This window comes from Zingiber officinale, chromosome 6B (assembly GCF_018446385.1).
Source record: "Zingiber officinale cultivar Zhangliang chromosome 6B, Zo_v1.1, whole genome shotgun sequence".
Classification (NCBI taxonomy): domain Eukaryota; kingdom Viridiplantae; phylum Streptophyta; class Magnoliopsida; order Zingiberales; family Zingiberaceae; genus Zingiber; species Zingiber officinale.
In genome coordinates, this window is record NC_055996.1 from 8,886,547 (window position 1) to 8,899,533 (window position 12,987).

The 12,987-nt window shown below is 40.3% G+C and overlaps 2 protein-coding genes across 2 annotated transcripts; one reads left to right on the top strand and one right to left on the bottom strand.

Annotated features, from left to right (window-relative positions):
- The first annotated feature begins 4,119 nt into the window (after positions 1 to 4,119).
- LOC121991885 (E3 ubiquitin-protein ligase SP1-like) lies at positions 4,120 to 10,011 on the top strand. The gene is made up of 11 exons (XM_042545954.1): positions 4,120 to 4,414; positions 4,507 to 4,559; positions 6,064 to 6,188; positions 6,275 to 6,370; positions 6,611 to 6,748; positions 6,831 to 6,896; positions 7,090 to 7,202; positions 7,288 to 7,398; positions 7,855 to 7,898; positions 7,971 to 8,079; positions 9,565 to 10,011. The coding sequence occupies exons 1-11, from the start codon at positions 4,341 to 4,343 to the stop codon at positions 9,665 to 9,667; spliced, it is 1,032 nt and encodes a 343-aa protein (XP_042401888.1). The 5' UTR covers positions 4,120 to 4,340; the 3' UTR covers positions 9,668 to 10,011.
- Positions 10,012 to 10,731: 720 nt separating this feature from the next.
- Positions 10,732 to 12,713, bottom strand: LOC121989921 (sugar transport protein MST6-like). The gene is made up of 4 exons (XM_042544223.1): positions 12,487 to 12,713; positions 12,087 to 12,409; positions 11,368 to 11,997; positions 10,732 to 11,283 (listed from the first exon to the last, which is right to left on the bottom strand). Exons 1-4 carry the CDS (start codon positions 12,614 to 12,616, stop codon positions 10,819 to 10,821), a joined length of 1,548 nt encoding a protein of 515 aa, XP_042400157.1. The 5' UTR covers positions 12,617 to 12,713; the 3' UTR covers positions 10,732 to 10,818.
- Between the last annotated feature and the right edge of the window lie 274 nt (positions 12,714 to 12,987).

Below are 12,987 nucleotides of genomic sequence, written 5' to 3' on the forward strand. Positions count from 1 at the left end.
CGGGGGAGCCCACTCGGTTGGAGTTTCTTTTTTCCTAGCCGCTTGCGCTTCTTCCACGTTGATGTATTCGTTCGCCCGGTGTAGCATGTGATCATAGTCTCGGGGCGGCTTTCGGATGAGCGATCGGAAGAAATCCCCATCCACTAGGCCTTGTGTGAAGACATTCATCATGGTTTCCGAGGTGGCCGTTGGAATGTCCATCGCCACTTTGTTGAACCGCTGGATGTAAGCTCGGAGCGATTCCCGGGCTTCTTGCTTGATGGCGAACAGGCTCACGCTTGTTTTCTGGTAGCGTCGACTGCTCGCAAAATGGTGGAGGAAGGCCGTTCGGAACTCCTTGAAGCTCGTGATGGATCCATCCGGCAGCCTTCGAAACCACCGTTGAGCCGACCCAGAGAGGGTGGTGAGGAAAACCCGACACTTCACCCCATCTGTGTATTGATGCAGGGTTGCCGTGTTATCAAACTTACCCAGATGATCATCTGGGTTGGTTGTCCCATTATACTCGCCGATCGTCGGAGGCACGTAGTGCTTCGGCAGAGGATCTCGTAGAATAGCCTCTGAAAATTGGCGATTAATCCTCTCGGGCGATGCGTCCGCTCGGGGGGCTTTCCCTTTTCTGTCATCTCATCTAGGCATTTCATCCGAAGAAGATCCCCGATCTCTATGAGCTGCTACGGCTTCGGGAGTGCGGAATAGGGCTCGATGAAATGCAACGGTGGCTTGAGGTGCTTCCGCTCGGCCACTAGAAGCAGACGTTGCTTGCTGTTCCGGCCGCTCGGCCGCTGATTTCTGTTTGTGCTCCACAAGCTTGGCGGCCCTTATCTCGATCAGAGCGTCGAGTTCCTCCGTTGAAAGCGTCACCGCGTGTTGTCGTCCAACCTCGTCCATTGTTTCCGCTCGGATGCAGGAGCGTTCCCACAGACGGCGCCAAATTGATCCTGTCCGAATGCTGAATCAACGGACGCTGGGCACGGGGCGCTTTTCGACTGCTGACATGGATCTTCGACTGGTAGCACGAAGCTCCGACGAACCTGCACAGAAGTCGGGCCGGGAAGGGGTTCCCGACGGCGACCCTCCGACGCTCAAGTCAGGCGAAGCTCAAGAGAGAAAAAGTGGCTCCAAAACTCGTAGAAAGCGTACCTTCGGCGAAGAATGAGGGCCTTTATATAGGGCAGCGAAGAAGTGAGTGTACACCTACCGAGGTGTACACGTGTCCATGGCCCATACCCCAGTAAGGGCTTGTCAGTGAGATTCCCTAACCCATACTGCTACAATCTCAGCATGTCCTCGATGGGATAGCGGGATCCCCTGTCACAAGATTTGGAGCATGGCCTACACGTGAAACATACCTGCTGTCAGAAAAAGACGTCCCTTGTCCTTTTCCCCTTTGCTCCATATCTGGCGTCCGGGCGGACAGCTCCCTCAACATCCTGCCGGACATATGCGGTGGTTTACCTGGGGAGATTCTCCATCACGTACTTTGTGGAGACTAATAGCGGTATGTTATCTTATGACTTCGGCCGAGCGTGCAGTCCGCTCGGCCCTGCGACATTTTTCACTGAGCGCCGAAACCCTGATTTCGACAGGGCGCCTTTAACCATCAGCTGAACATGGTCCGGTCGGCCAGCCGATCGGACCCATCCCTCTCCGGTCGGACCTGGCCCTCTCCAGATGGACAACTGCCACTCTGACTTCCACGTGGCGTTGACTCCACAGGGCGGGGTCCCCTATTCTTACTACCGGATCAGTTACAAAAAAGGAAAGTTTTATCAAAAATTAAAATCTTCCTTTTAACTACAAATAAGGAAAGATATCAAACCTTTCTCTTAATCCTTTGTAGAAAACTATAAAAGGAAAGATTCGAATTTTAAACTCTTTTTTAAAACCATGGCTTCCACATAAGAAAAGATTTTAAAAATTAAAATCCTTTTATTGTGTTGTAGCCGACCACCTAAGCTTGGGTTCAAGCTAGGGCTGACCACCTCTTGAAACCAACTCACCTTGGTTTGGCCGATCCTAGCTTGGCTGGCCACCTTAAGGTGGGTATAGGTGGGTATAATACTTTATAAATAAGAGACTATGACAGGGACCGAGAGGAGGAATTGGTTTTGGTCTCCCGATGAACTTGAGCTTCGCATGTTCGCCCCGAACACTCAACTCGAGTTCATCAATAATAACTCATACAACTAAAGAGTTATTATTGAACTACCGCACCAATCTCATATTACTATATGAGCTCCTTCTTATCATGAGTGTGTTAATCTCCCTGTGTTTAAGATATAGAATGCCCACTAATTAAATGAGTTACTGACAACTTAATTAATATCTATCTCCAAGAGTAGTACCACTCAACCTTATTGTCATGTCAGACTAAGTCCAACTTAACGGCTATTCGTTATTCGTTTTGTTTTATGAGCTTATATGGTGCGATTGTATCTTGCATGCGTGTGATATGTGTATTGTAATAAATTAGAATTATTTACGTTTAGTCTTCCACTGTGCATGTTTACAAAACATATTTTTGCACACATCGTATCAGGCATATCCAAATAGACAAGTGTACGGTTCTTTTGTAAGCCAGTCGGTCGCCAATCAACCAGGACTACGCTCGTTCGGCCCTATGGGGTGCCACCTTCGACTCGGTGCTCACTCGACCTATCACTTGAACTGAGTGAAGGAACACTGGGGCTGCTCGGCCTTAAAGCCCAATCGGCTTAAGCCGCGACTCGGCATATTCACTACTTGGCAACAAGGATGACCTGATGGTCCCAAGTTGAAACACTAAATTTGTCCGAACAAGAGGCCCAGTTAGACACTTATGTTTGATCGGGCGTGTAAGCAATTCGGGCTCGACCCTATCGTTGTTGGTACCTTTGATCTCCTATTGACTCTGACCGACACATCAGTTGGTCCTTCTCACTTGACCCACTTTTGGAGATCTATATTTATCACAGTATCATATAATTAATTTTAATTTAATTAAAAAAATTATATTTAAATTTAGTTAATATTATAAAATAATTTAAATTATTTATTTTGTCATTTTAAACATATTGAATCAGTTTTACTTAATATAATTAAAATAAAAGTATTTCTTTTTAATTTTTACTCATTAAAATACACCGATTTAACTGACATTCCACCCATTAATTTGGGTATTCAACCACTTTAGCTATTTGATTTAGTAATTTCTCATCTTCTTTTTTTTCCCGTGTGAAAAAACTATCGACTATAAGTTCACCCCATAATTTATCTCTTTTTCACATAATCTGGGAACAAATGGTAAGTGACGTCTAGGATGATTGTAAAATTACCTTTTGCTATAATTAGAAAAAACTCGTATCCGGACTAGAGGGTTAAGTCCTTGAGGTGATTAATTAGGTATCTAAGGTCGAATATTAACTGCTGCGTATGGTAAAAATTGTATTCTAGTGGTACGACAACCCTAAAAACGCTGACTATTTAGATGAATTTCTGCAAGCACTTTCCGATTTATTCTGAGATCGGTGGAAAATTATCGTGGGGTCTAGCCTGTCACTTCCCAGATTAGTAGGTTTAAAGAGTTAAATACCTAGGTTACATTAAAAAAAAAAAAAAGAGAAATTATTGAACCATGTAGCTAAAGTTGTTTAATACCTAAGTAAATTTTAAAATTATCAAATCACATATTTAATTCTATTTTTGTCCCACCGCATTCGATCACGTCTATCCTAGTATTGTAACAATCGATTGAAAAAAATTAAATTTGTGTTTAATATATATATATATATAAAATCTGATTCCATTTCATTCTAAATTTTCTATATATATATATATATATATATATATATATATATATATATATATATAAATAAATAAAACCTGATTCCATTTCATTCTAAATTTTCTATATCTATTAATCAATTATTTAAAAAATTCAAAATAATATAAAACTAAATTATTTATCTAATCCTCATAATTATATTCACATCCTCTAATATTATTTTTTTCCGTCCATCATAATAATAATTATTTTTTTAATTCATTATATTACAAGCAATCGGATGGAAAAAATGAAATAATTTTTAAACTTATCCATCTGATTTGCATATTCGGCAGAAAAAAAAGAAGGAAAAACTCGAACCGACTTCAGCCACGGGCCGCCCGACGACGAGCTTCTAAAAAGTAAATCCTGCAGCTTTCCTCGACTCGAGGATTGGTATCGCTCGAGTCATCCAAACCCCATCTCCATCTCATCTCTCCACCGCCATCACCATCGCTCGCTGTCCATCGCTCGATCGCCGCTTCGCGCTGCTATCCTCCCTCCTCTTGCTTCGCATTGATTGGAGAAGCCGTCGATGATTCCCTGGAGCGGGTTGGGCTGCTGCGCCAGTGCGGCGGCGCTCTGGCTCCTGGGCAGGAGCAGCGGAAGGTGCGCGTGACTTTCCAGTTGCTTGCTTGTTTCGTTTGGTTTTGGATTTGGGAAGGATATATTTTTTGATGTTGGATCTGTTTCCTTTGCAGGGACGCCGATGCGCTCAGATCGGTTACCAGAGTTAATCAGTTGAAGGATTTGGGTGAGTCTCGCGCGTTCCTCGGATTATTAATCACGGTTGTCTGTTTGGAAGTTAGTATTATCGAGAATAGTTTCTTGGTTATTCTGCTACAAATTGATTTCAGCTTTACCTTGTTTATGCGTATTAATTGTAGATAAAATCGCGTCAGCGAATTGTTGAGATTGTAACGAGAATAGACTTGGAGTTTGAATTGTAGAAATACTTTAGAAAGTAGATTTTAAGTATATCAGAAGTGGAATTAATTATATGAATAAAATAAGAAATGAGTGCACAATTAAGCTGGAAGAAAATTTTTTGCAATTAAAGTTGAATGATATTATGGATCTATTATACAACAAGAAAGAGATGTTGATAAACAGATCATTGTTAGGATGAAAAATGATTGTTTGAAAGGTAGAGTAGCTTTAGAAATTTTAATGGATTCGCAATTGCCCCTTGGGCTAAAAACAAATTTTAGGAGATTGTAATACAAGTACAACCAACCATAATAAATAAGGGTATTGGTTAATAAGGAAACAATACATGTAAAATTAGTGTAGAAGCTGCTGGAATGCTGGTGGCCTTTACAAATTTTTATCCAGTCCATATTAAACCATCCAATCACAAAATCATAGCCTATGCAACAAACTGGACAACTGCATATTCATTTGCACTCACATGGACTATGCAACATGTTAAAGTTGCGAAGGAGATTTTATTGAATGATCTTTATGTATTTGTCTAGCTCAATTTTGTATTTGCTTTAAGAGTCATTATACCATGTAAGTGTTATGTTAAATATAAGGGTTTTAAAAGGCTTCTCATCTTAATTAAGAGAAGCACCCTTGTGGACACACTACGCCTAGAAAGGTCATTGACAGCTCATCTTGCACGGTAAGGCACTCGAGAATTGATGATTCATCTATTTCTTGTCCTTGAAAGTTCATAAAGTATAAATCTACATGCTCATTCTAAAATAGCCCTGGCCCATACATTACTAGAAGCCACACAAAAGACTAGTTGAAATCCACTTTTTTCAAGCGTGAACCTAATAGTTCACCCACAATTCAGGAACATGGTGACCTAGGATACAAGGTTCCGTTTAATGTGGGGTCTGGATAGGGTTAATGCTACTAGTTTTATCCTATAGGCAGATAGGCAACTTCCCTGAACTATATGTTGATGGATCTATGTTCTTAAAACAATATGTACTCTTTTATAGTTTTTTATGTATGCATTTTGTTAGAGCGCATTGCATATGTGTGCAAGTAGTTTCATATTGTTGTTGTTGGTAAAAATTTCATCCCTGAGCAATTTGTAGAGTAATAATATCTATCAACATGTTTTGATATATATGTTTTTCATATGGAGGAAAACATCCTTGTTTTCATTAACCTTATTGTTATCATGTATTAACCGTAGTTCTCTGCTATTGAGATAGATCTCTTTGTGATTGTATGTGTGTTCTTGTTTAGCCATTCTTCTAGATAGATCTCTTGTGATTTATATGTGTTTTCTTGTTTAGCCATTCTTCTAGATACTGCTTGCAAGGTAGTTCCTCTTGTTATTACTGTAACTGGACGAGTGGGTGCAGAAACACCAATAAACTGTGAACAAAGTGGTCTGAGAGGTGTCATAGTTGAGGAAACGGTATATATTGTTTACTCATAGATGAAATATTTGATATTGACATTTCTGAAACTTTTGTGAAGAAATCTTGTCTCATTGTTTTTCAGGCAGAACAACATTTCTTAAAACACAATGATGCCGGATCCTGGATACAAGATTCTGCTATGATGCTTTCATTGAGCAAAGAGGTTCCTTGGTTCTTGGTAAGTACAATGACTACCAGTATAGATTGTTATTTTTCTTTCTGTGTTTTTGTTATTTCCATCAAACTTTGCCATTGTTAATATGATTACTGATAGTACTTGTCATTTCATAAAATGATTTTCTTGGTCTAAGTTTCAACTGTAATATTTGACGAACTGTGAACATTGTTTTCTATTTACTTAATCATTTTTTAAAAATTTTTGGTGAATATGCTGAGCCATATTTATTACAATTACAAGGACGATGGAACTGGGCGTGTATATGTTGTTGGAGCTCGAGGTGCTACAGGATTGGTGTTAACTGTTGCAAGTGAAGTTTTTGAGGAATCAGGGAGGTCCTTGGTGCGTGGGACACTGGATTATTTGCAGGGTCTTAAGGTTCATGATAAATTCTTTTAGGATGTCTTACTACTTGCTGTATAGGCTTTTTTCTCTTCATACTATGTAGACTTTATTGTAGATGCTTGGAGTCAAGCGAACTGAAAGAATTCTTCCAACTGGAACTGCATTAACTATTGTTGGTGAGGTAAATAAATTACTATGGTATTGGTGATTAGTTGTTCTAGAAGAAGGTTAGATATTTTGTCGATAAAGAGGCATTCTTCTTATTAGAGTATGCTTTTGTGATGACTGAAAATTATGGTGTTTGATATAGATTGCTAATACTAATAGCATGCCTAAAATTCTCACATCCTTTGTGTTTTTGTTTCTCTAAATAGGCAGCTAAAGATGATGTTGGAAAAATAAGGATACAAAGACCAGAAAAAGGTCCATTTTACATCTCCCCTAAGAATATTGATCAGTTAATTGCAAATCTTGGAAAATGGGCTAGGTGATTTTTGCTTCATTGAATACCCTTTGTTTTTTTTTAAAACATGGTCTATGCCTTGGAGTTTCTAATTGTGAGACTGTGACAGATGGTATAAAATTGCTTCTACTGGATTCACAGTCGTTGGCATATTTCTGCTGGCAAAGCATGCACTTCAGCATGTTTTGGAGAAAAGGCGACGCTGGGAATTGCAGAAGAGGTATATTCTTAAACATAGTATTATTTGATCATTGAACTTGGGCAAGTCAAAAAGTGGAATGAAATTGCATATTTGTAGCAAGTTGGGATTATGTTGTGTTACTAATTCATGATAGATTTAGGGATTCACAACCTTACATACATCTCAGTTGTCCTTTTAATTTATGACCACCTCATAGTGATGTTATGAAAGGTTTTCTGTATAGTTTTGGCTGTTAAACAATCAAAGAAACAGCCTTATTGTTCCCAAATATGCTGTCATTTGGTTAGTACTTCTGATGCTGTCATTTGGTTAGCAATTATCAGTCCAAAGAATATGTCATATAGAAGGAAATTGGTTCACAGTTTCTCTCTTATTTTTTATTTTATTTTATACAAGTTTATATATTTTAGTAATGCAACTCATTATGTTTCCCGTTTCCTGTTTCTTTTATGGTATTATTTTTTATTTATGCAGGGTTCTTGCTGCAGCTGCAGCACAACAGGCACGCAAGTCTGAAGGTAGGTTTTTCAAAATTAACTTGCCTACCAGTGTCAAGATAGTAACATTGCCTTTCTTTGTGTATTTCCCAGGCATGAATCAAGAGTCTGAAAAGGAGCCAGATAATGCAAAGAAGGAAAATCTGGCATTAGACATATGTGTGATCTGCCTTGAGCAAGAATACAATGCTGTTTTTGTCCCGTAAGCAGGCTGCCAAAAGAACAACTTTTCTAATTCAAATCCTAACTTTTAACTGATCTGTTAAACTTCCAATTTGCTTGATTTGCTCATACCATGCTTTCTATTTTTCATTTCATTTGAAGTTTTTAGTATCTCTCTCATCTATAGAAGAAGATCACTTTAACATTTGGATTGTATTTCACTCTGAGCCTCTTTGCGCAAGCAAAGGCATACATTCTTCCATTCACATAATTTTGTTTCTTTGGCAAAAGAATAGTAGAGAACATAGAAAAGTCTTATACTAAGTAAACCCTTATAATGCATTTGGGATTTTAACATCGTGAGATCTTGTATTCCTTTTTTGAATCTTGGAAATAAAACTGCATTTTTTAAAAGTTAATGATTGGTGTGACATGTGTTCCCTTTGTTACCTGGATTCATCACTCACCCTCTTACTCATCCCAAGAAATGACCTTGGTAAGAGTTTATCGATCTGGACAACTAGATCCCCTTTTTTTGTCCTCACATGATAATGTGGTGTATTCAACATCAAGGCCTATATCCACATCACATCTTCGCACCCCAATTCAATTATTGTATATGTGCGCCCTTCAAGATGTGCTGTATTGTTTATTATGAATGATTACACTGGGCTTCATCAAATGCTTGACCAGTTAATTAAGGGCTTGGACAGTTGATAATTGGTCTTCTTCTCAACAATCTAATAAATGATCTTGTTGATAAAAGTATCAGAGCCTATGAATTCTGGTTTGTCAGATAAGACATATTAGAGTGTGCGCATCATGAATTGAAACGATTATTGCTCCTATGAAACCTTGTGTAAGCAGTTGGTAAAATTGATATATAGTACTCATGGAGCAAACTTGGCAGATGGCAGGGTGGTTAATATTTTTTTATAGATATAATCAGTTAGATTGGCTGGTCAAATGGGGGAAAGCTGAAATCTGGTTTGATTATACAATAACATTGAATTTATACTAGGGGGAGAACTGTTTGTTTGAATCAATCTATTTTTACTAAACTGGGTCGATCAGTCAGTTTCACCCAAAAAAATAGTTTTATCATTCTCTATATAGTTAACTTCTATGAGGTATTTAGGTGTATAAAGTAAGCACATGATATGCAAACTGCACATGGTTTGTTATCTATCAATATTTATTTTTAAGTAAATTAGTAATATTTAAGATTGTTGTTGTATTTATGTGATTGGATTGTTCAATCAGGAGTTAGCTTGTTTGGCATTTTTCGATTTAGCATGCAATTTGATCACAATTTACCCACTTGTTTGACAAATGAACCAATGCTCCAGATCTTTTTGGTACAATTTCTGTTCCAATTTTCATATGAAATATAATCCATCAATGGCTAACCAGTTCTTGTGTTCATAGGTTTAAGCTGTATTTTATTCCGCGATGAAGGAAGACTTCATCGAATCCTGTCCTTAACATTGCATCCATATGTCTAACGCCGGTTCAATTGTTTCAGGTGCGGTCACATGTGCTGCTGCACCACATGCTCTGTGCACTTAATGAGTTGCCCACTTTGTCGTAAACGAATCGATCAAGTCGTCAAGACCTTTCGTCATTGATCCACGACATGAAAGTTCAGCAAGAGTGCCATTCTTGAAAGAGATTCTCAAATGCCAGTTCCGACTTCAGTATGCTTTTCATGGCTTTATGCTCCTAATTCAACCACAGGTAGCATTCACAGGAAATCGCACATTTTTAGTTAAGTGGTGGTTGAAATTTGATGGACTCACCAAATTTGCTTGCAACGTGTGTAGATATGTTGTTCCTCCTTAGGTTAAGTGATGGTCTAACAAATGAACTTATTTGTTTTTGCATTTCTTAATATTTCGGTTACTCGAAGGCAAAGATAATATATACTTAATTTGGATGTTATTAATGATATGATCGGAATAATTACTGACCACGATGTTGTTGATATTTATATGCTTGCTAATGCTTCTCTAACAAATTTGTGTTTTAATTACGCATTTGCATTCCTATGTCACATTCATCGGGCTTTTGAGAAAATTATATTTTCTGTCCTGTAATGTACACTTTTTGTTAATTTTAGTTAATTTATATTTTTAGTCCAGTAATTTATAATATTTTTTAATTTAAATTTTTTATCGGAAAATGTTCAATGAGTTTTTAAGACCCATGTGGTTTTTTTAAATTCCAAGTAAGAAAGTGAAAAATTTATCGTCCAATGTCGAAACGTCGGAAGCGGAATTTATTTTTCTATTGTGGTATGAGAATCAGAAAGTTGTTAGAGAGGCTTAAGATGTCTTTATTTCAAATTAATTTGAGCAATGAAAAATTTAAGGATAGATATATAAATTTATGATTCATTATTTCATTTATTATGGGTCCCATAAATTTATGTATCTATCTTGAATTTTTCATCAAGATTTTTTTTTTAGCATATCATTTTTCAATTAAATTGGGACATCTTTTAAATTTTGCATTTTTTATGATTAGATTCTTATTTTTTTAGAATATATGTTTTTGGAATTATTTTTTTTTAAAGTGATGTGGATTTAATTTTTATTTTTCTATTATATTTTTTTAACTTGAAGTTTAAAATAGCCAGTCATAAAAAAAATCAAAATTCACAAATTCAATTTACAAAATCTTCCAATTAGCACATTCAACACTACTAGCAACGTAACCTCACTTCCAACCCAAATGTTGGATCAACGTTTTCCTTTTCTTGTTCTTTGTTATTTGTTGTTCATGCGCTGGTGTCCTTGTGCATGTGGTTGCCTACGTGGATGTCTTCGTCGGCGATGAATTTGCCCCAGAACCAGTGCCTTTTCCAGACCAAGATGATCTCTTCGATGGGGACGTTCTTGGTTTCGGGGAGGAAGAAGTAGATGAAGGCGGTCATGATGACCACCCAGCCGGCGAAGAAGTAGAAGAGGCCGAACTTCAAGTGGCACAGAGCGAGGAGGAAGACCTGCGCGATTACGAAGGTGAAGAACATGTTGACCGACACCGTGATGCTCTGCCCGGCCGATCGGATTTCCAGGGGGAAGATCTCGCTCGGCACCAGCCACCCGAGAGGGCCCCATGACCACGCGAAGGCCGCCACGTAAACGCAGATGAACAGCACGATGAAGCTGGCGTATCCCTTCGACAGCTCCGCGGCCTCTCCGGAGACACCGAACTTGAATGCGATCAGAGTGCCGACCACAATCTGAGCAATGAGACAGGTCTCGATTCATGGGAATTTTGTGAATTGATTGATTGAATATGATCGATCGATCGAGATCGATCGTACCTGAGAGATGAACATCTGCGCGCCTCCCTGTAAGAAGAGGGCCCGGCGTCCGAGCCTGTCGACGGTGGCGATGGACACGCAGGTGGCGAACACGTTGACGATGCCGGTGATGACTGCGGAAGCCAGGGAGGCTTCGCCGCCGAAGCCGATGGTCTTGAAGAGCACCGGAGCGTAGAACATGATGACGTTGATGCCAGTGAGCTGCTGGAAGAAGGGGATGAGGATGGCCATGGTGAGCTGGGGTCGGTACTTGCTCTGCAGTATGTTGGCCCAGGGGCTTTTGATGGTCTTCGCCTCTTCGCTGGCGGCGACCAAGTCCTCGTACTCCTCCTGCACGTCGTCAGTGCCGCGGATCTTCTGGAGCATTTGCCTGGCCTCCTCGCCGTAGCCGCGCTCGATGAGCGAGTTGGGCGTGTCCGGCAAGATGAACGCCCCGACGCTCATGATGATGGCCGGGACCGCTGCGAGCCCGAGGCTGACGCGCCACCCCCACCCGCCTTTGATCGACGCGGTCCCGTAGTTGATGAGGTTGGCGCCGAAGATTCCGATGGTGATCATGAACTGGAAGCCGATGTTGAGCGTGCCGCGGAGGTTGGCCGGCGCCATCTCAGAGAGGTAGACCGGAACAGACTGCGCGCAGGCCGGCCGGCCGGGAACGTATCAATCAAACGGTTATGGATGAACGTAACAGAGGGAGAAAAAAAAAACAGAGGCCTCGCCTGATTTGCGAACCCGATTCCGATGCCGAGGAGAACGCGGCCGAGAATAAGCATGAGAACATTCACCGCGGCACCGTTGAGTGCGGAGCCTGCCAGAAACGTTACCCCTCCGATGAGCATGGACCACTTCCTCCCGCTGACCCTCGTCACCGACGACGCCACGAACGACGCGATGAGCGCCGCGACGTAGAGTGACGAGGTGAAGAGAGTCAGCAGCTCGCTGTCGAACTTGCAGTACTGGCTGGTGCTCGAGTCGGCTTGCTGCTTAGCGTAGACGGAGGGGAAGAAGCGCTCGAGGAACGAGTCCATGGAGGTCACACCGCCTGATCGCAATTACACAAAGGTGAGGGAGGAGGCACCATCATCAATTCATCATCATCATCATCATTGAATGATTTACCGGAGATTCCAATGTCGTAGCCGAAAATGAGACCGCCGGAGGAAGCCATGATGCATGCCAAGAGGACGAAGCTGGTCATCTTGCCTCCGTATTGCTTGTTGCTCGTGCTGACAATTGCTCCTCCTGCCATTTTGCACTTCCTTCTCTTATTGATTTTTTTTCTATTTTTATTGTAGAAAGAAAGGGAAGCGATAGAGCGAGGAGGGCCTCCGTGCTTGGTTTAGAGGATGAGCAAGAGCTAATTTATAGGCGTTCAGCACAGGAGTGTTTAATTTCCTAAACTTAAGGTCCAACGGAGGGCTCCCCTCTCTGGAGGATGAAGGGCAATATGCTTGGACGCCCTCACTATTCGGCCATCACTGCTAATATTCTGATCGTTTGTATAGTCTATGTATTTATTTACTCATATATTCTGTCCAATATGGATTCTATAAACAAAGATATTCTTTTCTTTTTAAATTTAATTTCTTTCACAAATTTGCATGGTCGTTACTTATACGT